At 37.2% G+C, this 22,307-nt stretch overlaps 2 protein-coding genes across 7 annotated transcripts in view; one reads left to right on the forward strand and one right to left on the reverse strand.

The window, feature by feature from the left end:
• Positions 1 to 1,007, forward strand: part of CLGN (calmegin) — a 48,149-nt gene extending 47,142 nt beyond the window's left edge. For all 4 annotated transcript variants that reach the window (XM_032246519.1, XM_032246516.1, XM_032246518.1 and 1 more), the window contains exon 15: positions 460 to 1,007. In XM_032246519.1, coding sequence (XP_032102410.1) covers positions 460 to 540 — 81 coding nt within the window. In that variant the 3' untranslated portion in view covers positions 541 to 1,007. The remainder of the gene's footprint in view (positions 1 to 459) is intronic.
• Positions 1,008 to 9,050: 8,043 nt separating this feature from the next.
• SCOC (short coiled-coil protein) overlaps positions 9,051 to 22,307 on the reverse strand; it is a 47,840-nt gene continuing 34,583 nt past the window's right edge. The window contains exons 1-4 of one of the 3 annotated variants that reach the window (XM_032246523.1): positions 20,439 to 21,291; positions 13,169 to 13,240; positions 12,707 to 12,790; positions 9,051 to 10,635 (exon numbers count right to left, since the gene is read on the reverse strand). In XM_032246523.1, coding sequence (XP_032102414.1) covers positions 10,493 to 10,635; positions 12,707 to 12,790; positions 13,169 to 13,190 — 249 coding nt within the window. In that variant the 5' untranslated portion in view covers positions 13,191 to 13,240; positions 20,439 to 21,291 and the 3' untranslated portion in view covers positions 9,051 to 10,492. Of the gene's footprint in view, positions 10,636 to 12,706; positions 12,791 to 13,168; positions 13,241 to 20,438; positions 21,292 to 22,307 lie in introns of those variants that run through there. The other 2 variants (XM_032246521.1, XM_032246522.1) reach the window with 2 other exon arrangements.

Here is a 22,307-nt window from a genome sequence, read left to right on the forward strand (position 1 = left end):
CTGGTCTTACTGCCCTCTGAGTTTTTAAAGAGACTTTGGAGACCATTATCTAGTATGAATATCCATATTTAGGGAGAGCTAAGTGAAAAGAATTTCTTCCAGAGCAGAGTTTTAAATAATCATTGTGTCTTCTGTGACTTTCTTAAAATAATACCTGCAGTCATTTAGTTGAACGTGTATTCTATTTACATTTGCTTTACAAAACATTTTGTATACCTTCAAAAATACCTTAATTCCATCTTTCAGTCTTTCCATCTTCTTATGTGTATGTGTCAGCTAGAATACATCAACTTTTGTATAACCCTGAGAAACAGCTACAACTTTATTTTATATAATACCTTCATGATAGCACTTGATGGGTAGCACATATATTTTAGAGAATAATAAATATATTGCTTACTACTATCTACTAGTTACATGTTACACTAAAAGAAACATTTTCATAATTATTCTTTCTAGATGAAAGAAGCAGATGAGAGCACAGGATCTGGAGATGGGCCAATAAAGTCAGTACGCAAAAGAAGAGTACGAAAGGACTAAAGTAGATTCAAGTATTTTTAATTCCTGAGAGATGTTTGGCATTCTAAAATCAGCATGCCAGACCTGAACTTGAATCAATCTGCACATCCTGTTTCTAATATCTAGCAACATTATTCTTTCAGATGTTTATTTTAGTCCTTCATTTCAGTGGAAAAGGCAACTCTGAAGTTACCTGGTCTTTGAATTTAAAACAAAAGTGGCTCATTACATATTGGATCTAAGATATTAATACCATTACAAGTTTACACAGTTTTAGTTGTTCTAAGATAGTTTTGGTTTGTACAGAACAAAATAATATGTAGCAGCTTCACTGCTATTGAAAAAATCAGTTACTGGAATTTCCAATTAAATGGCTATACAACAATGTAACTGGTAGTTCTATAGTAAAAATGAGCATGTGTTCTGTTGTACAGAGCTAAATGCAATAAAGTTTCTGTACAGTTGTTTGATTCTATCAACAATTGAAAGTGTTGTATGTGACCCACATTTACCTAGTTTGTGTCAAATTATAGTTATGGTCAGTTGTTCACTTAAATTATAGATTCCTTTAAAGAGGTGCCTTGTTTGTAGAATCACCGGATTATATTGCAGCATATTTCACATTTGAATACAAAGATAATGGGTTTTATCAAAACAAAATGATGTACAGATCTTTTTCAAGTTTTTAAAGTTGCTTTATGCCAGAGTGGTTTACCCCATTCTCAAAATTTCTTATGCATACATTGCTATTGAAAATAAAATTTAAATATTTTTTCATCCTTAATACCCTATTTAACAGGTTATTATTGAGGAGGATTTATATAATTTTCCTTATACTAAGCAATTCTAATGACTGATGTCAATTTCATCATGCTTTTGTATTTTCTTTACTTATTTCCAGTGGGGTTGGAATGCTTTTTATCCTGACAAATTTAAATCTATTCTAAGTCTGTCATCTCATCTATAAATAGCTTCAAAGCTGCCACTGCGGAGGATAGGAACAACTATTACTGTTGCTCTTCTTTTTAAAGCAGGTACCATGTCACTGGACTACATTATAATGGAGCTGTGTTGTTCCATTTAAAGTATTTTATTTATGAAATTCTTATGTTTGGGTAACAGGTTTAGACTCTTTGGAAGAGGATCTAAATCTTTGAGACCACAGAACTCCTTGCATATTAAGTATCTAGAGAACTTTCCACGTTAGGTAAGATTTTGGATTCCTTCGTGGATGTACACAAATCCCATCCTTCGGCAAGCCCTCAACTATTCTAGGTTCCCATACAACTCCTTCCCCAGTGAGTAAACTTAGAACTTATGAATAAGGAAAGTAAGTCTCTAGCCTCTGCTTTTACTGAAGGAAGCCAAACATAGCCACTAATACTATTCACTCCTTATTTCAAAGAGTGAATTGAAAAACAAAATAAGTTATTTACTCCATTGCTATGCTCTGAACTTCTATAAATTGGTGGTAGAAAATCTTAATACACAGTATTTAGCCATACTTTGTATACAAACTGAACACATTCTTCCTCTCTAGCTTGCTTTGCATTTGGGGTGTCCAAATGTACTAAACATATTGAATAATCCTAGATGAGAACCTTTTTTAATTTAATGAAAACTTTCTTGCCTGGAAAGTGTCTTGTATGTGAACATTTTTTCTAAAGATTGTTTAAAGTTTTTCTTTTTTTTTTTTAACTTTCTTGGTTGCAGATTCATTTGTTTGGTAAAACTCCATGAACTTGCAGTGGTAAAATCTGAGCAACTGATTTTGCCAAGTCACTGCTAATTCCTGTGCACATACCCCTTTGTGGATGTACCGTAGCTGTTAAGTTAAACCAAAACTAAAACTCTAATGTATAACCTGTACTAGATCCATGCGGTAGATATAATCTTTCTTAATAATCAAATGGCTTTTTCCTTTTACTCTATAATCTGACTTTATTGTTTAAAATGGCCTACATTTTATCCATAAAGGAGAGAAATAAGTATATTTTACTTTTATTTTAGTTTGCCTTTTTAGAGGCTTTTTAACTTGATCACTATAATGTCTCCCTTCTGGAATATTTTTTCCTGATAGTCTTGCTTCTATTAATCATTTCTCCAGCAAAACATCATGTTTCTAGAATTAGTGTTTTTGCAGTATCAGTCCACCTTTGAAGGAGAAACATGATGGAACTGCTTCCGTGTTAAAATGAACCACTAGAAATGAATTTGATGTATCTTAAAATTTTAGAATTCTAGTCAAAAATGGTTTTGTATTCAGTAGAAACCATTCAGAATGGTTAAAACATAAATACATTACACTCTAGGAATCTGTGAACAGTTTTTTTGTTCTCAATTGTGGCTATATGTTTTAACTTTAGCAGGATTTAAAGATTAAATGTAAGATGGCTAAAGTAAGATAACTAAATCTTTTATATAAGCGATTTCTTAAAACATAAAAGAATTTCTGCATAAATTTCAATAATTTCTTCTCCTCAAAAGTATATAACTCCCATGTATTTCCAAAGTATGACAGCTGAATTTAGGAAATAATATTATCCCTAATCTGAAAGATCAGATATGAAGCAAGATGATGGGAGAGAGAATGTATGGAAGAGTAGGGTAGTTTTAGGAAGATGGGCAACAGGATAACTGGAAAAATGAGCTTTTACCACCTAACATAGTTATCACATATTTTGTGTTTGTTAAATGAATACTTTTTTGGTAAAATCTGGGGGTATTCCCAAATTTTAATGACACTTGAGAAACCATCTATAATGTATATATTTTAAAACAAGATAAATACATTATGAAATTGATTACAATGAATGTATAACTTTAGCTTCTGTTGTATCTCAACCCACCCCTTCATAGGTCCACAGGCCAACGGCCAACATAAAGTCCTTGTTGTAGCAAATGATCCTTTTTTTGTTTTTGTTCTTTTGAGGAGACAGAGTCTCACTCTGTCACTCTGGCTAGAGTGCTGCGGCACCATCAGAACTCACTGCAGCTTTGAACTCCTGGGCTTAATCCTCCCATGTCAGCCACCATGCCCAGCTAATTTTTCAATTTTTTTTTTTTTTTTTTGTAGAGACATGGTTTCATTATGTTGTTCAGGCTGGTCTCAAGATCCTAGGCTTAAGGAATCCTACTTTGGTGTCCCAAAGAGCTGGGCATTACACGCATGAGCCACCACACCTAGCCTTGTAAATTTGTCTTTTAAATATCATTCATCTCTGATTTCAGTGAAATAAACTGCAGCTAGTTTTCTGATAAGAAATTAAGAAATAGGAAATTAAGTCATTCTCTCTTCCAATTCTTAACTTTTCATATATTCATATTATCTGTTCTTTCATGATTTACAAGTGGTTTTAACAACTAAACTCTGGTGTTCACTGGTAGTAATTTTGGTTACATGCACATTGAAGATGTATATGATGACAACTACCACAAAGTGTTCAGGGAAAAACAAAATTTTTATGGGGCAAAGTAAAGAACGGCTTTACATTCTAAAGTTGAATCAATTTTGCTTTTCTTTGGACCATGAAATTAATTTTATATTCTATAATTCAACTATCATTTTTCTTTATAAAAGGGACTAGATCACAGTGAAAAGTGACAGGTATAGAGATGCGACATTAACTGGTTGGAACTAAATGCATACATTCAGTTACTTTTCTACAAAAGGTTTTGTTGTTAGAATTCCAAAAACCAAAAATCTGAAAAGTAAAAGTTTTTTCCCAGCATTTTGGCAAGAAAATTCACTTGGTAGCTGAGTCTGACTTCTCCCGCAAGGTTTTATATAGTCTCTTTATCCACTTTAATACTCTCATTCTGCAGAAATATTAATATACTTGATTATAGGTGTTGTCCCCATCCCCATTTTGATGTCGTGAGTCCTAACATTTTATAAAAATCTGAAAAACTCCAAATTCTAAGACATCTGGCCCTACAAGTTTCGGACGAGGAACTGTGATTTGTAGTAACCTGCTGTGAGTCCAAAGGGAATATAAAGAGGACACATTCTGGATAGAATGGCAGTGTCAATATTGGGGGAATTCCTATTAGGGAATACTGAGGAAAATGTGCGTCCGTTTTTGGGATGCTATAACAAATTATAAGACTGGGTGGCTTATAAACAATAAATTTATCTCTCACAGTTTTGGAGGCTGGAAGTCTGAGATCAGTGTTGAGGGCCCTCTGCCAGGATGCAGACTGCTGTCTTCTATGTGGCACAAAAGAGCTCTCCAGGGTCTCTTTCCATAAGGGCACTAATCCCATTCAGGAGGGCTTCCCCCTCATTACCTAATTATCTCCCAAAGGTCCCACCTCCTAAAAGCATCACATTGGGGTTAGGATTTCAACCTAAGAATTTTGGGAGGACACATTCAGTCCCTGACAAGGAGTATGCTGATTTTTTCCCTGCCAAACATCATTCTAACAGCATGTAAACTAGGAAGTGTTGAAGAAAAAGACATTCTGAGCAGTAAAGACTTTATTCAGGACTGCATGTGTTAAGAAAAAATGCTCATCATCACTGGTCATAAGAGAAATGCAAATCAAAACTACATTGAGATACCATCTCACGCCGGTAAGAATGGCGAACATTAAAAAATCTGGAGACAGCAGATGCTGGAGAGGATGTGGAGAAATAGGAACACTTTTGCACTGTTGGTGGGAGTGTAAATTAGTTCAACCATTGTGGAAGACAGTGTGGCGATTCCTCAAGGACATAGAAATAGAAATTCCATTTGACCCAGCAATCCCATTACTGGGTATATATCCAAAGGATTACAAATCGTTCTACTATAAGGACACGTGTACACGAATGTTCATTGCAGCACTGTTTACAATAGCAAGGACCTGGAACCAACCCAAATGCCCATCGACGATAGACTGGACAGGGAAAATGTGGCACATATACACCATGGAATATTATGCAGCCATCAAAAACGATGAGTTTGGGTCCTTTGTGGGGACATGGATGAACCTGGAAACCATCATTCTCAGCAAACTGACAGAGGAGCAGAAGATCAAACACCGCATGTTCTCACTCATAGGCGGGTGTTGAACGATGAGAGCACATGGACACAGGGAGGGGAGCACTACACACTGGGGTCAGTTGGGGGGAAATAGGGGAGGGACGGTGGGGGGTGGGAAGCTGGGGAGGGATAGCAGGGGGAGAAATGCCAGATGTAGGTGATGGGGAGGAAGGCAGCAAATCACACTGCCACGTGTGTTCCTATGCAACAATTTTGAATGTTCTTCACATGTACCCCAAAACCTAAAATGCAATAAAATAAATAAATGGGGAAAAAAAAAAGAGAGAGAACTCAGAAATAAGACTGCATACCTACAATCATCTGGTCTTTGAAAACCCTGACAAAAACAAGCAATGGAGAAAGGATTCCCTATTTAATAAATGGTGCTGGGAGAACTGGCTAGCCATATGCAGAAAATTGAATTTGGACCCCTTCCTTACACCATATACAAAAATCAACTCAAGATGGATTAACAACTTAAATGCAAAACTCAAAACTATAAAAATCTTAGAAGAAAATCTAGGCAGTACCATTCAGGACATAGGCACAGGCAAAGAATTCATGACAAAGATGCCAAAGGCAATTGAAACAAAAGCAAAAATTGACAAATGAGATCTGATTAAATTAAAGAGCTTCTGCACAGCAATAAAAAACTATCATCAGAGTGAACAGACAACCTCCAGAAGGTCTAACATCCAGCATCTACAAGGAACTTAAACAAATTTACAAGAAAAACCCAAACAACCCCATTAAAAAGTGGGCAAAGGACATAACAGATACATTTCAAAACACAACAGACATGTGGCCAACAAACATAAGAAAAAAACCTCAATATCACTGATCATTAAAGAAATGTAAATCAAAACCGCAATAATTTTGATTTCACATCAGTCAGGCTATTAAGAAAAAGTCAAAAAACAACAGATGGTGGTGAAGTTGTGGAGACAAAGCAACACTTTTACACCATTGAGAGAGTAAATTAGTTCAACCATTGCAGAAGATAGTGTGGCGATTCCTCAAAGATCTAGAGGAAGAAACACCATTTGACTCAGCAATACCACTACTGGGTATATACCCCAAAGACTATAAATCATTTCATTATAAACACATATGCATATGTATGTTCACTGCAGCACTATTCACAATAGCAAAGACAAAGTGGAAGCTGAACAACAAGAACACATGGATATGTGGGAGGAAAACATGTACTGGACACTGGGGCCTATCAGAGGGTTGGTGAGGAGAGAGAGCATCAGGAAGAATAGCTAATGAGTGCTGGGCCTAATACCTATGTAATCTGTGCAGCAAAGTACCATAGCACCCATTTACCTGTGTTTCATACCTGTACATCCTGCATATGTATCCCTAAACTTAAAATAAAAATTGGAAATCAGAAAAAGAAAAAAAAAAAGACCATCACCCAATAAGGGAAATACATCAGGCTCAACTAACACAGCAAAGACAGCTGAGGATTAATAGTCAATGAGCAGTGATGAGGTCAGTGGATAGAAAACTGCTAAGTGGAGACATCAAAGGTAAGGTGATTTTTGCCAAAGACAGGCCAGGTTGGTGATCATCAGTTATTGAGGGTGGGATTCTCTCTAAACTGATTTAGCAGGATTTTTACTAAAAATGGACTAGTCAAAAAGAGGGCTCAGAGGAGCCTCTCTAAAATTTGGTCAAGGAGAGTCTTTTCCAGAAGCTGGACACAGTCCCTGTGCACACTGTTTACCACCTAATGTAGGAATTACCCTGAAGTATTGCATAGCAAAAACTAAGTATATAGCATTAGCTTACCATTATCATGACAACCAGGTCGGGATATATTTTGGCACCTACTAAGCTGATAGATCTAGTTGGAAAAAGCCAGAATGTTAAATTAACTGGCTATTCCTTGATGCTTTTAGCAAGCTATCCAAAAAATTGACATTTTCAAGCAGAGGTGGAAGGGAATAGACAAAGTTCAGATACAAGGAACCTCACAAAATTAAGCCAATTGTTTCTAAAGTCTGAATACCAGCAAAGGTTCAAAATTATTTTGAGGTGTAGGAGATTGGGGGGAAGCCCATGAAGACTCTTCTACCAATCGTTAAGTCAAACAAAGGAACCCAGCTTTGCAGTGATAATCTGCATGTAACATTCCCAGTGCAATCTTATTTTCAGTTGATCTCAAGATAGACTCCATTAAAAAGAGGCAAAAATAATGCATACTTTGAGAATTTGGTCAACAGCTTGGCTGTGGTTCTTTGGTATATGGAATCAGAAGCATATTGATAAAAAGGCTTGAGTTTTTGGAAGAATTATTTTCCAAAGAAAATGAGCTTGGCCTTAAAATGATAGGCCCAAGTTCACACCAGCAGGAAGTGGACTGTCTTCACAATTCTCATGGAGTGAACACCCAACCTCTATTTCCAAGGTAGCCATGGGAGAAAATGGATAAGGAATAACTTTCCAGAGGGGAAACCATAGAGTCCAATGAATACAAGGGTGTCTCCTGCAGAGATAAGGATCATAATCAAGTCTAATCAAGGAACTTCTCCACTAGGGACAAAATCTTCATACATCTCCAGGGAGCACTGCACAATTTTTGCATGTTTCCCTTTATTCCATTTTCCAAATTGAGACTTTTTATTTGTCCATCCTGTCCCCACTACAATATTACAAATGGGCAGTGGCGAGGGTGAGAGCAAATAATCTGCCTATCAGTTTAAAGGTTGTCAGACTATTAGAAACCACATCTAAATGGATGGACCTTTAATAAAGATCCTAGATTGTGAGCTGAATCAGTAACTGGATGAAGAGGAATTATGTTCTATGTAAGGGAAGACAGTAGCACAAGAATAGCTTGGCTGAGGCTGCTAGTGGCCAGCAAAACCTTGTATTTATAGCTGGAATATGGCTTCCCAACTAGGGACTACATTTCTCAGCTCCTCTTATATCTACATGTAACTAAGTCTCCACATCACTGAAATATGAGAAGACATAAGAGCCATTTCCAGGTGCAGCCCATAAAACCTTGCATATGTGCACTTCCACATTTTTTCTGCAAATTAGAATGGTAATAACTAGAGTGACTTGAAAGGCATGATTTAAAATGGCAGCACCATCCTCTACCAAAGTCCCTTAATAACTGTGTAACAAAGGCTGCTAACATGCAATGCTGACCTTGGAACCACTGGTTGGGAGAGAAACTTCTGTATTTATATTATCACTAGGTCTCCTGCTAAAGTAGCTTAGCCTACTGTAAAAAATACAACTTACTTTTCCCTGAAGATCTTGGATCCTTTGAGTGCTTTGCTTTTTTTTTTTAAGCTAATGTATAATATCCTGTGTTACATATATTGATAACCAGTTATAGCTGTATTAATAAAAATATTCCCCTAAATAATCAGTAACTGGGTACTTAAATAAGATACACTATTCTGTGGCATTGAACAACCCTGGATACACCACTATACCTAAATACCCCATTTACTTACGCAACTATATCAAAACACACACAACCTCTGAAACAGCTTTTTATTAAACGGCAAAGCAGAACGGCAACACAATTTAAATGTCTGTAAATTAGGTCACAAAAGGGATGCAAAATGTTTGCAGTTTGACTATTATATATTCATACAGCTAAAGTCATTCATCAGCTTTTACACCAATATATAAGATTATTCCATGATTAAAAGTAGCCCAAATCTAATAACCACAAGCTATATTAGTGGATCTCTTTTCCTATTTTAAGATTTTAGCATTACTTCCAATATTGATTTCCTTACCAAATGGAACCTACAAACTGAATTTTGAAAAGCTGTTAAAGGATGACTAAAACTCTTCAAGTAGCAGGGTTTACAGAAAATTCTAGAACAAGTGAGATAAAATACTGAGCAAGATAAGAATACATGTAAAACTCTCCCATTTTATTCACTATTCTAATACTAATACACTGTTAAGGAATTTTGCAAAAGTTGATCTGCTGGGTACGAATAAACTTAGAAACCAAACTGTAACTGTTCTCATCCAGATGTGGCTTACATAAGGGTAGTCAAACTTAATCTACTTTCATACATATTTCCCAAAAGATCTAGTCTGTGCCAGAGAAATCACAAATCTGGAGTGAAAATATCTGGAGTTGGTTACTACTGTTTACCAAGTACTTCTCCACCCTATTTCTATTTTTCCTCTAAATTTTCTATTTTAAACACACACATAACCAGAAATTATATATTTTCAGATAATGAGTTACTTTGTGCAAAAAGAAGTTATTAACAACAAATACTCCCAAGTTAATTCAGTTTCAAAGAAAAACCTTCATTTTCAGCCTCCATCTATTTCCAATTTATTAAAGAGAAACCAGCATTCCTATCTTAATATTAAATATCACAAATGACAAGCCCTAGCTGTGACAGGATCTTATTTTGGTTAAGTTCCAACAATTAAAATACAGGTTACTCTCAGAGATGATTAACTATTAACATTACTTTTACAAATGTGAAACCAGTTTTTTTCCTTAAGGGAAGGGAAATAGGAAGGAAGAGGCAAATGGAGAAGAGGCACAAGATGGTGGACAGGGTACATAAAGCTGTGCATTCAGTACATGATTTTGGTCACTTTATCACAACATGGTGGTTATTTTCTTGTATATCTTACTAATCCTATAATAAAAGACTGCTGAACCTACAAATTCGATAAAACATTCATCTTTAAGTTTCATAAATATATGCAATTCTAATTATAAAGTCTCTACAATACATTTGCACGTTTTCATAGACTAACATAATACACAAACTTATGGAAGTCTCCTGTTATTGTGTTACTTTTGTCTACATCTGACATTATCTTCATAAATATTCAATGAAGCCACAAACAAAGGTACTGTAACTTTTGGAATCTATCCAAGTTTTAAAGAAAAAATAATCAGCAGCAATTCCATAAAACAGAAGGGTGTCAATCCCTTACTTTCTTTTGCTTTTTGTGTCAGTTGTTTGAAAAACACTAGAAGCTGACATGAGGTTTTCTATATACTGTCCAAGAACTTGGTTTTCTGATTTTAGCTTCAGGTTTTCTTCCTTAACTGCATCTACTCTTGCAGACAGATCTATATAAAAAATAAACATGTCCATTATCAATAAAACAATAACAATGATTCCATATTTCAAATTTCTTAAGATTCATTCCTAAAAGAGATAACACAATCCTTAAATTTTAAGAATTCATTTTTTAGAGACAGCAAGGTAAACAAAGTAAACTGGGTGCAAATTAGTAGACAAATTCCTAAAAAGATACTTCACATTAGACTAAATGTTATTCTTTGTAAACAGCATTAACACTGAATAGTTAACTTTAAAGTAATTTTTAAAAAAAGACTGTTTTTAAAATGTGAATTCTGGTTCATGTTTTAACATAAAATCATAACATCTTTACTAGAAATGTTTAAGATATACTTTAAGTTAACACAGTTGAATTCATATACTGGATACAGGCAGTCAGTTTCCAAGCAACTGATCATTTTGTACTGTAACATTATCAAGAAATTCAACATATGCAGTTCCTAATGATCATATAAGAAGTTAATTCCAGCTGGGCAGGGCGGCTCATGCCTGTAATCCCAGCACTTTGGGAGGCAGAGGCGGGCGGATCATGAGGTCACGAATTCAAGACCAGCCTGGCCAACATAGTGAAACCCGTCTCTACTAAAAATACAAAAAATTAGCTGGGTGTGGTGGCAGGTGCCTATAATCCCAGCTACTCAGGATGCTGGGGCAGGAGAATTGCTTGAACCCAAGAGACGAAGTTTGCAGTGAGCTGAGATGCCACCACTGCACTCCAGCCTGGGAGATAATACGAGACTCCAACTCAAAAGAAAGAAGTTAATTCCATTCATTTATTTAACATATATGTATTTGGTGCATTGTAGGAGCCGGACATTGTTCTACAAGCAATAGTAAACAAAACAGGTGTACATGTGCATTAATGGGGGGTGAGAGGGATCAGAAGCAAGCATTAAATAAGTAAATATACAGGATGTCACACAGTGATGAGCTGATCTGGTGAGAAAGCAAGAAGTGTAAGGGTTATAACGAAGCAGAAGGAAGGTTGCTCTTTTCAGGGTTGGTTATTTTGATTATGGGATTGTGACCAGAGACCTAATGGAAGTAAGGGAATAAGCCATAAAGATATATAACTAAGGGAAGAGGATTCAAACAGAAGGCAACAGCAACTGCTAAGAGGCATATTGGCATGTTGAAAGAACAGCAAGGAGGTGAGTCTGAGGTGGAATGCATGAGGCAATGTGTGTGACATGACTCAGCTTATAATAGGCGCCAGGCATTGTGGCTCACACCTGTAATCCCAGCACTTGGGGAAGCAAAAGCAGGCAGATCACCTGAAGTCAGGAGTTCAAGACCAGCCTGGCAAACGTAGTGAAACCCTGGCCCTACTAAAAATACAAAAATCAGCCGGGCGTGGTGGCAGGCACCTATAATCTGAGGTACTCAGGAGGCTGAGACAGGAGAATCACTTGAACCTGGGAGGTGGAGATTGCAGGGAGCTGAGATCATGCCACTGCACTCCAGCTTAGGCAACAGGAGTGAAACTCCATCTTAAAAAAGAGAAAAAAAAAAAAAAAAAGAAAGCTAATAGGGAAGTCACAGATGACTTTTATTAATGCTGTAAAATGGCAAGTCAGTGGCAGGTTCTGAGTGACATGATCTGTTCACTGTGGTACCAAAAACACAACCTTTCAATTTCATTAAAACTCAAAAGATGTTTCACTGTTAGTATTAATTTTATGCAAGACTTAGAAAGTGAAAAAATTCAGATGAATTCCTTTTAAATCTCCAAGGCTAATACACTGTACCTTAAAATAAGCTATAATAAAGTGGACTTAATAACACATGGTGGGGACTTAAAAGGGAGTCTCCTACTAGCCAGCATTATGTTAGGCTTTAAAGAAGGAAGCATAAGAACACTATTTGACTTGACTGAAGTGTATCTGCTATTTAAACTACCAAACCAGGAAGAGAAACAAAAAAATATATATTGAAATTAACTTTGAAGCTCATTCTTTTAAAAGTTATACATCCTAACAAACAAAATTTAGCAATATAAATGCTTACAATTTCAATTAATTGGATGTCATTCAAATAAACTATAAAATGCAAGCTAACCTTCAAGTGTGTGTTGGAGTTCCAACACTTGATTAATAAGTCTTGTTTTTTCCTCCAGTTCCACCTGATTTTCAGCATCAACTGCTGTAATATAAAGGTTCAAATTTACTATTAATTGACATTAGGTATTATTTGTATAGTGTAGCACTTAAAAATCTGCAAAATGTTTTATATTCATTCTTACTTGACTTATACACAAGCCCTGTGGAATAAAACGTTGTACCCCCAAATTGCAGATAAGAACATGAAGGTAAAAAAGATAAAAATAACTTGCCAACCTCTCATAGTTAAAGAATGGAGGCTGTTTTGGTTGGTCCTTTCTAAAACTAGATGAGATATAAGTAAGTAAATTAGCCAAGATCAAAGCCTTCTAAATATTGTTTCTCTGCCCTTTCCATTGCTTAATAAAGCAAAAGCATCTACAAAACCAGGAACATACAAAAAAGAAAATGAAGAACGTACCATCCATGTCAGCATTCATCATCTTGGGTAACAAACTTTTGGGCCTTGGATACAAAATCCTTGCTGAATGGTCTACAATAAGAAAAACTGATTAATATAGATACATACCACAATAAAATATAAGCCTGTTTTTCAAAGGAGGATGATTTTGTTAAATATGACATAGTAGAACTTTTCATATGCTTTACTGTTTCCAAGAATAAAGTAAATGCCTAATGGGTAAACAAGCAAAGGATATAAATAGTTCGAATGAGAGAAAATGTTGAGCTTCTTGATAATCAAAAAACACATAAAATTAAATACCACTGTACAATTATTAAATTATTTTTTAAAGAGGATAATGATCAGTACTAGCAAAGAGTTATGGAAAAACAAACACACAAACATTGGACACAACTTTTAAATATGTCATTTTTTTGGAAAGCGTATGGTAAGATTCATAAAAGCATTTAAATCTTTTTTAGCTAAGTATTTTCTTCTTGGAAATTTAGGCTAAGGACAATTATGCAAAGAAAGAGTTATATACATAAAAATCACTTCAATCTTATTTACAACCAAGTCAATCAGAAACAATGTAACTGTCCATTTGTAAATTACAGCTGTGATTTTGTTTTAAAGAAGATTTTTTTTTTAAATTTTGGAAATGGGGATCTTGCTATGTTGCCCAGTCTGTATTCAAACTCCTGGACTCAAGCAATCCTCCCTTCTCACCCTCCTCGGTATAGTTACAATTTGTAATGGAGTGGCTACTGAAAATAACTATGATGATAATAGTACATAAAATAATGTATATAAAATTGTATATTCAACTTATGTAAATTATGTAAAACATAAATATGCATAAACATGAAAATGAAAAAATGTTCTGATATTATGGATGATGGTATCAATGAAGACAAAATTTTTTCAAATATTCTTCATCATTAAAGTATTGCTTTACATATACTGTTTAATTTTTACAAATAAAATTCAAAAGAAAAACCTTACACTAAAATTAACTCCAGATGGATTAAAGATTTAAACGTAAAACCTAACACCATAAAAACACTAGAAGAAAACGTAGGCAAAACCAACCAGGACATAGGCATAGGCAAGCACTTCATGACTAAAACACCAAAAGCAATGGCAACAAAAGCCAAGACAGACAAATGGGATCTAATTAAAACTGAGAGCTTCTGTACAGCAAAAGAAACCATCATTAGAGTGAACCAGCAACCAACAGAATGGGAAAACATTTGTGCAATCTACCCATCTGACAAAGGGCTAATATCCAGAATCTACAAAGAACTACAACAGATATACAAGAAAAAAAACAAACAACCCCATTCAAAAGTGGGCAAAGGATATGAACAGACACTTTTCAAAAGAAGACGTATGAGGCCAACAAACATATGAAAAAATGCTCATCATCACTGGTCATTAGAGAAGTACAAATCAAAACTACATTGGGATATCATCTCATGCCAGTTAGAATGGCCATCATTAAAAAATCTGGAGACAACAGATGCTGGAGAGGATGTGGAGAAACAGGAACACTCCTACACAGTTGGTGGGAGTATAAATTAGTTCAACCATTGTGGAGGACAGTGTGGTGATTCCTCAAGGATCTAGAAATAGAAATTCCATTTGACCCAGCAATCCCATTACTGGGTATATACCCAAAGAACTATAAATTGTTCTACTATAAAGACACATGCACACATATGTTCATTGCAGCCCTGTGTACAATAGCAAAGATCTGGAACCAATCCAAATGCCCATCAGTGATAGACTGGACAAAGAAAATGTGGTACATAAACACCATGGAATACTACGCAGCCATAAAAAATGATGAGTTTGTGTCCTTTGCAGGGATTTGGATGAATCTGGAAGCCATCATTCTCAGCAAACTGAGACACAAGAACAGAAAACCAAACACCGCATGTTCTCACTCATAGGTAGGTGTTGAACAATGAGAACATGTGGACTCAGGGAGAGGAGCATCACACACTGGGGGCAGTTGGGAGGGGGCAGGGGAGGGACAGCAGGGGGTGGGGAAGGTAGGGGGATGGGGAGGGATAACATGGGGAGAAATGCTGGATATAGTATACACCTAAAGTAAAATAAAAATAAATAAATAAGAGATTATACAGATATTGAACAAATACCTAAAAAAATTAAAAAATAATACAGTACTGATGTCTAAAAGCAAAAAAAAGAAAGAAAAATACTTGACATCTAAAACATTAATATGGAATAAATTAAAAAAGTGTCCACTCATCACCTCCCAATCAGGGTTAACTCAAAAGACTAAGCAGGATGTATATAAGTAAATAAATACTAACATTTTATTATACCAATAAAGACTTGTAAATATTAGAAAACAAAATTTATATGAAACATGTTTTGCTCCATTGCTAACAATCATTTCATTCATTGTGTTCAAAATATATTAAATAATGCTACCAAATTATTACTGAAAACAGATTTGTTAACCCATCTAATCTACCACATTGAAGCAACCTAGACTTCTCAGTGTTATTCTTTCAACAAGTATTTACTGAATATCTACTATACCCAAGGCACTGTTATGCCTCTGTATCTTAAACAGTAGAAAGCAGACCTATTAAATAAGGATATCTACATACTAGAACTAGAATCACAATCAAGAGATATCAGTGTATTACATTCTCTCACAGCTTCTGTTAATACAATCTTGTATTAGCAGATACTAGCATGAAATTGGAAATAAAATGGCCAGTGTACATCTACATAAATCTTGTTACACTTCAGATACTAACATGAACTTCAAATTAAAATGCCCAGTGTACATATACATAAACGTCAGCCTAGAAAAAATACTGAGTATCTCTTGCATAATATTATTAAAGAATTAACTACAAATGGCATAGAATTAACTTAATAATACTGAATAAACCTACTCCAAGTCTTCTAGCATCTTTCCCTTTATCTAAACCACATTTAAAGTTGCTCTCCCCGACCTCTTTTTCTATTTTTTTTTTTTTTGAGACAGAGTCTCGCCCTGTTGCCAGGCTGGAGTGCGGTGGTACGATCTCAGCTCACTGCAACCTCTGCCTCCTGGGTTCAAGTGAGTCTCCTGTCTCAGCCTCCCGAGTAGTTGAGACTACATGTGTGCACAACCACGCTGAGCTAATTTTTGTATTTTTAGTAGAGACAAGGTTTCACCATTTTGGCCAGGATGGTCTTGATCTCTTGACCTCATGATCTGCCTGCCTCGGCCTCCCAAAGTGCTGGGATTACAGGTGTAAGCCACAGTACCTGGACGCCCTGACCTCTTTTCACATGATTTAATTCTCAGATTCTCTGCATTTCAGAGGAAGCATATATTAGTACACCTATGTAAAGCCAAACAGATTACTAAAATTTTTCCAACAATTCTTTTCAAAGTTATTCGACCTTCTGTAGTATTTGAAGATCACATGTCAAAACCTATTCTTCTCCATTGAATCAACACATCTCTTTAAATATAATTAAAGAGGGAGAGTGTTAGTAAAAACTTGATTTGACATTTCCCTGACAGAGGAGCACACTTGTAACGTGGTGCTATGGTCACTCTCTTTTCATGCCATTTCAACCACTGATCTGGCTAAAAGAGGTCTGAGAGAGATGAGAGAGGCAACAGCCAAAAGCAGAAGTAAGTGATTGTGGGGGTGCTCAGCAAGAGTAACCTGCAATTTGGCAACTGTCTTTGCTAAATAATAAATTAAAAGTGCTTCAAATTTCTCATATCCAATGATTTTTAAGGCTACAGCTAGAATGAATTTTCATGATAGCTAAGAAAAATTATTAAGATATACAAGCCAAAGCAACAGATAATCAGAAAATCAATACAGCTGATTTTGAAGTTAGATATAATGCAAGGGGCCGGGTGCGGTGGTTCACACCTGTAATCCCAGCACTTTGGGAGGATCATGAAGTCAAGAGATCGAGACCATCCTGGCCAACATAGTGAAACCCCATTTCTACTAAAAATGCAAAAAAAAATTAGCTGGGCATGGTGGCGCACGCCTGTAGTCCCAGCTACTAGGGAGGCTGAGGCAGAATTGCTTGAACCCGGGAGGCACAGGTTGCAGTGAGCCGATGTCGCGCAACTGCACTCCAGCCTGGCGCCTGGTGGAGTGAGACTCTGTCTCAAAAAAAAAAAAAAAAAAGACATAATACAGGGATTGGGTAGTCTTCTTTTGCTTATGTTGTAGACTAATACTTAAATTAAATCAAAAAATCTGCAAAGGCACAGGTATTCCAAACTCAATGTAAGAGGTTAAAAAAAAGAAGCCAGTTTCTGAAATTCTGACCACATATAATCCAAACAATAGAAAACCTACTCATGGCTTAGCAACAGTGTGACTTCATTTGAAAAAGTGAGAGAAAATAAAAAGCATAAAAACAGGGTGGAGAGGGCTTATTAAAGGAAAGATTACTCTTACACTCAAGATTGGGGTGGAGGCAGGAACACAAAAGTAATGCCACAAGAACAGTGCTATAGGATACACAACAAGAGTGAGTACAATTCACGCCAGTCTATGTAAGATTGCACCACAAGGGCTGTACCATGCAAAACTCACCCACTCTATCTGGCAGCCCTGGGCACAAGGGCATTACTCTTTAGTACAGTGGACCACAGCATTACCTGCTGCCTCTCCACAACAAAGGAACAAGAAGCAATTGTGATGTGATCAAACAGACCCACCTCAAAACGCTACGATTGTATAAATATATATCAAAGTCTTTCAGTAGATTTAGGGCAATAAACTGATTTGTTTGACATATGGAACCAAAAGATTTGCTGAGTTCTTTATGTCAAAGTATTTTAGCCATGGATTTTATTTTCTTTTAAAATAATATTGATCCTCAAACTGCACAACATCTACATTAACACAGTACTACATCATAATAGGTACTTAATACTGAGTTTTTCAACTTTTTCAACTATAAAATCCTTTTTTACCTATAGTTGCTATAATATCAATCTAACTCCATGTCAAATATGCTCTTAAGAGTTCATTTTCAACTCCTTCTGCTCCTACATATAAATGCAAATCTGATGAAAAACGAGAAAATTCAGACCAAGTCTGCTCAAGTGTGAGAACACTGAAATGAATTTGGGGTGCTGAGGCTGCTCTGCCTATCCTAAACCACCTTAGCCCAGAAACAGATATGGTTCGCTGAGATTCTTCAGCTCTGATTTATGTCTAGGTCAGACCTTTTAAAGGTTTCTCAAAAACCACCATAAATTTGGGTACCTAGCCTTGGTTAGTAGAAGGGAATCTAGAATTATTTTTTGATAAGTCCAGGAGACAGACGGCATTGAGAGAATACAAACCAGGAAATGTGGCAAGCATTAGGACAAGATCCATTTAATTAAATCATTTTGCCATGCACACACCTGTGACCAAAGCAATCATCTTACGAAACATGCCCCATCTTCTTTTATATTATCTCTAGTAGTATACAATATCCACAATATCATTCTCCTCAAGAGGCAGCTTGGCACAATGATTAACAACGTGGACTCAGTACCTGGATTCAAATCCTAGCTCTGCAATTTATAAGCTCTGGAACCTTAGGCAAGGTTAACACCTCGGCCTGAGTTTCCTCATTTGCAAAATGTGGATAATAACCATACACATCTTATGGGTTTGTTGTGAGAATGAGTTGATAGACACAATGTGTTTGCAACAGTACCTAGTACATCGTAGATATGCAATAAATGTCTACTATTATCTTCTCTACCTTTTAGCTCTAATTTGGGTCACGAAAAGAATTTTAAGAAAACCATCTGGTCCAGCTGCTTCATTTTACAAATAAATCAGGGCCAAAGATGACAATGGCTTACTGAAGACCACAGAAGTAGTTAGCAACAGGGCCAAGACTACAACAAATGCCCAAGAGTTTTTTACACCATTCCACCACAGCTACAGTCACATCAGAGGCTTGAGATTTTGAGACTTTTTCCTAATACCCGTCCACCTTCAGCCACTTAACTTTTCTGCATCTAAAATTGATTTCACCATCTGTCATACCAGAAAACTAGTAAGACTGCTAAAATAATGTCTTCGGGCTTTAATGTGCTAGAAGCTTTGCATATGTTATTTCATCAAATAAACAGAAGGAAATTGCAATTTACAGATATGGACACTAAATTTCAGAAAGGCTACGTATCATTCAGAAATGCTATCATTTCAGAGGATTCACAGCCAACGTCTCTACCACGAATCTGAACCCAGGTCTAACTTCACAATCCATGCTTTTTCCATTCTGCAATGGAAGAAACTTTAATATGGCCCTAATCTTAAGTTTGCCAAACATTTTGCAGCCACTGATGTTAAACTCCTTTGGACTCTTTACCAAGAAACTGAAGATAAATTCCATTCCCTTCAGTTTGTCTGTTCAGATCTGTTCAAGTTCTGCTTTGATTTGTTCTAGTTAAATTCAGTTTCAAATTCCACAAGATCAAGGAATTGTTTGGCCAAATGAAGATTTAAACGGAATCGATATTCTCAGGGAACGGCTAGCTACACTGATTTTAATCGGTGAGGGATACAGGTACCAGAATACATGGACATAGCTTTGGATCCTCGCGTATAGACAGCGTGCTGGGAACACCTGGAATGGCATCCGTCCTTATTGCTGCGCAATAGTCTGAGGTTGATATACTGTATAACAGAAGCCCTGCCTTTAAGCCCGAACCTTTCCAAAACTTGGTCAGTGGGACTCTGGGCAGAAGTCGATGAAGAAACCAACCCAGCTGCCGTTTTCGCAGCCTGGGAAGATGTTTCAATCCTTATTTTACGGCTCACGAGGCTCCCTCCCCATCTCGATGCCCTCTCCCATCTCTCAGGCACTAGCAGAGCAGCCACTGCTACGTCCAGGCGTGCCAGGTCCCAACCCACCTAAACGCCCCACCCGCAGTCCCATTCGAGAGCTGGAGGCTGCAAAGCGGCTCCCGACTCGGGAGGTGCAGGGAGAAAGCAGCAGAATGTCTGCGTCATGGACCGCGGGAGGCCACTCTCCTAAAGAACGCCTGGGCCTGACCACGAAAACAGGAGAAAAAGAGGTTGCGCAAGGGTTCTGCAGGGAGCCAGGCCTCCGCCGCCCACCAAATGCCCAGGCCCGAGACCGCTCCTCCCGGGCTCCCGGTGCGCAGGGCCGCGTCTAACCCGCCCCGCCCTCCGGGCCCTCGGTGGTACCGAGGCTGCAGCTCTAGTCGCCTGGGGACAGGCCCTCCGCTGCTCAGGACGATCCTCACCTTCCGCTGGAGGCGCCGGGAGAGAGAGGGATGCAGCCGACACCTCGGGCGGGGACACTTGGACCAACTGACACTGGCAGCTCCGCCCACTCCGGCCACAGAACGTGCGCCGAAAGAAGAGTCCCGCCCCATCCCGGCCCCTCACCCGCCAATCCTGACTCGAAAATATACGCCTGCGTATTAGCCGCCCACCGCCCCCAGTCGTCCAATCTCAAAGCTCCGGGATCCACCTTCGCCATAACAAAAGGACACTGACATCCAATCAGGATTGAGGTCGCTGTGGGCGGGCCCTGGAAGAGCGACAGCCAATGACAGTACAGAAGCGACGTGAAGCCGCCGTAGTGAAGCGGCTCCGCAGGTCTCACAGGAAACCTGAGAATTGGAGTGAGAATCCCAGAATGGAAAAATCAGGAAAGAGGTTGGTATGAGCGACCGAGAAGTCATTCAAGTTCAAGATTGTTTGCGAACCGAGCAAAGAAAGAAAGTCAATGCGACACCATGGTTTCTCAATTCTAGGAGCAGACTTTTTCATATTTTTCTTATTTCCGAAATCGGAAAGCTCATAAAGTAGCGCTAGTGGAATATTCCTTTCCTCACTCCCCTCCTCCCAAACTATTATTAAATCTGTAGTGCGTGGCCATTTAATATTTTAGAATTGAGAAAATACCCTAGTGGTACTTAGGCATAGTACTTCTGCTCACCTTACCTGTTGGAGCCAGCAGCAACCCACAGAAAGGTACTGAAGCCTGAGCGTAAATACGTGTCTTGCTCAAGGTCACACATATGGTATGAAGTGCCAAACTGAGTGTAGAGTGATCTTTATGACACCGCTCATCGTAATCTAGCACTTGACACAAAGCGGCATCCTACTTTAATATTCCTTGAGTACAAGGTAGGCATCACAGCAATACATTATTATTTTGGCTTTGGCACAGTCTCCTGAGCTGTAGAGCCAAGCCTTATGTCTCCCTGTTTCTTGACTTTTTACTTCTGGCACAGTTTGCTGACACATTGCCTTAATCATTTTAAGAGCGCTATAAAAAGATCTTCCATTCAGTGTTTTGAGAACTACATTTGGCTGGGACTACAATATTCAATTTGAGGAAATTTACTAGAATGCAATGTAGGAGCTAAATAAATGAAAAAAGTCAACAAAAATCTAATAGGAGTGCCAAAAAAAAAAAATAGACTAGAGAGAACGGATGCAGGCAGTATTCAAAGAGTAATAATTAAGAATTTCCCAAGATTGTGGAATATTTGAATTTTCAGGTTCAAAAAGTACTTATTCTTGAGCAGAATTAATACAAAGAAATCTGTGCAATGGTGATATTGTAGGATACCAAAGATCAAGAGAAACTATTAAAAGGAACTTTTTGTTTTTGCTAGAACAGTATTTTTAAATAGTTTTAATTGTAGTGAAATATACATAGAATAAAATTTACCATCTTAACCATTTTTAACATCAGTAGTATCAGATACATTCCGCATTGTTGTTCAACCAGTCTCCATAACCAATCTCTCTTTTCATCTTTCCAAACTAAAACTCTATCCCTATTAAATAACAAGTCTCCATTTCCTACTCCCCTTATCTCCTGGCAGTAATCATCTTACTTTCTGTTTATCAGTTTGACTACTCTAGGTGCTTCACATAAGTGGAATGATACAGAATTTGCCCTTTTGTGACTGGCTTATTTAATTTCGCATAATGTCCTCAGGATTCATCCATGTTATAGCATCTTGCAGAACTTCCTTTTTAGGGCTGAATAGTATTCTGTATATTGTTTATTATGTGTATTATATCACATTTTATTTATCATTCATCTGTCAGTGAACACTTAGGTTGCTTCCACATTTTGGCTATTGTCAGTA

The sequence above is a fragment of the Sapajus apella genome, unplaced genomic scaffold (assembly GCF_009761245.1).
Source record: "Sapajus apella isolate SASKATOON/1434 unplaced genomic scaffold, GSC_monkey_1.0 scaffold61, whole genome shotgun sequence".
NCBI classification, from domain to species: Eukaryota; Metazoa; Chordata; class Mammalia; order Primates; family Cebidae; genus Sapajus; species Sapajus apella.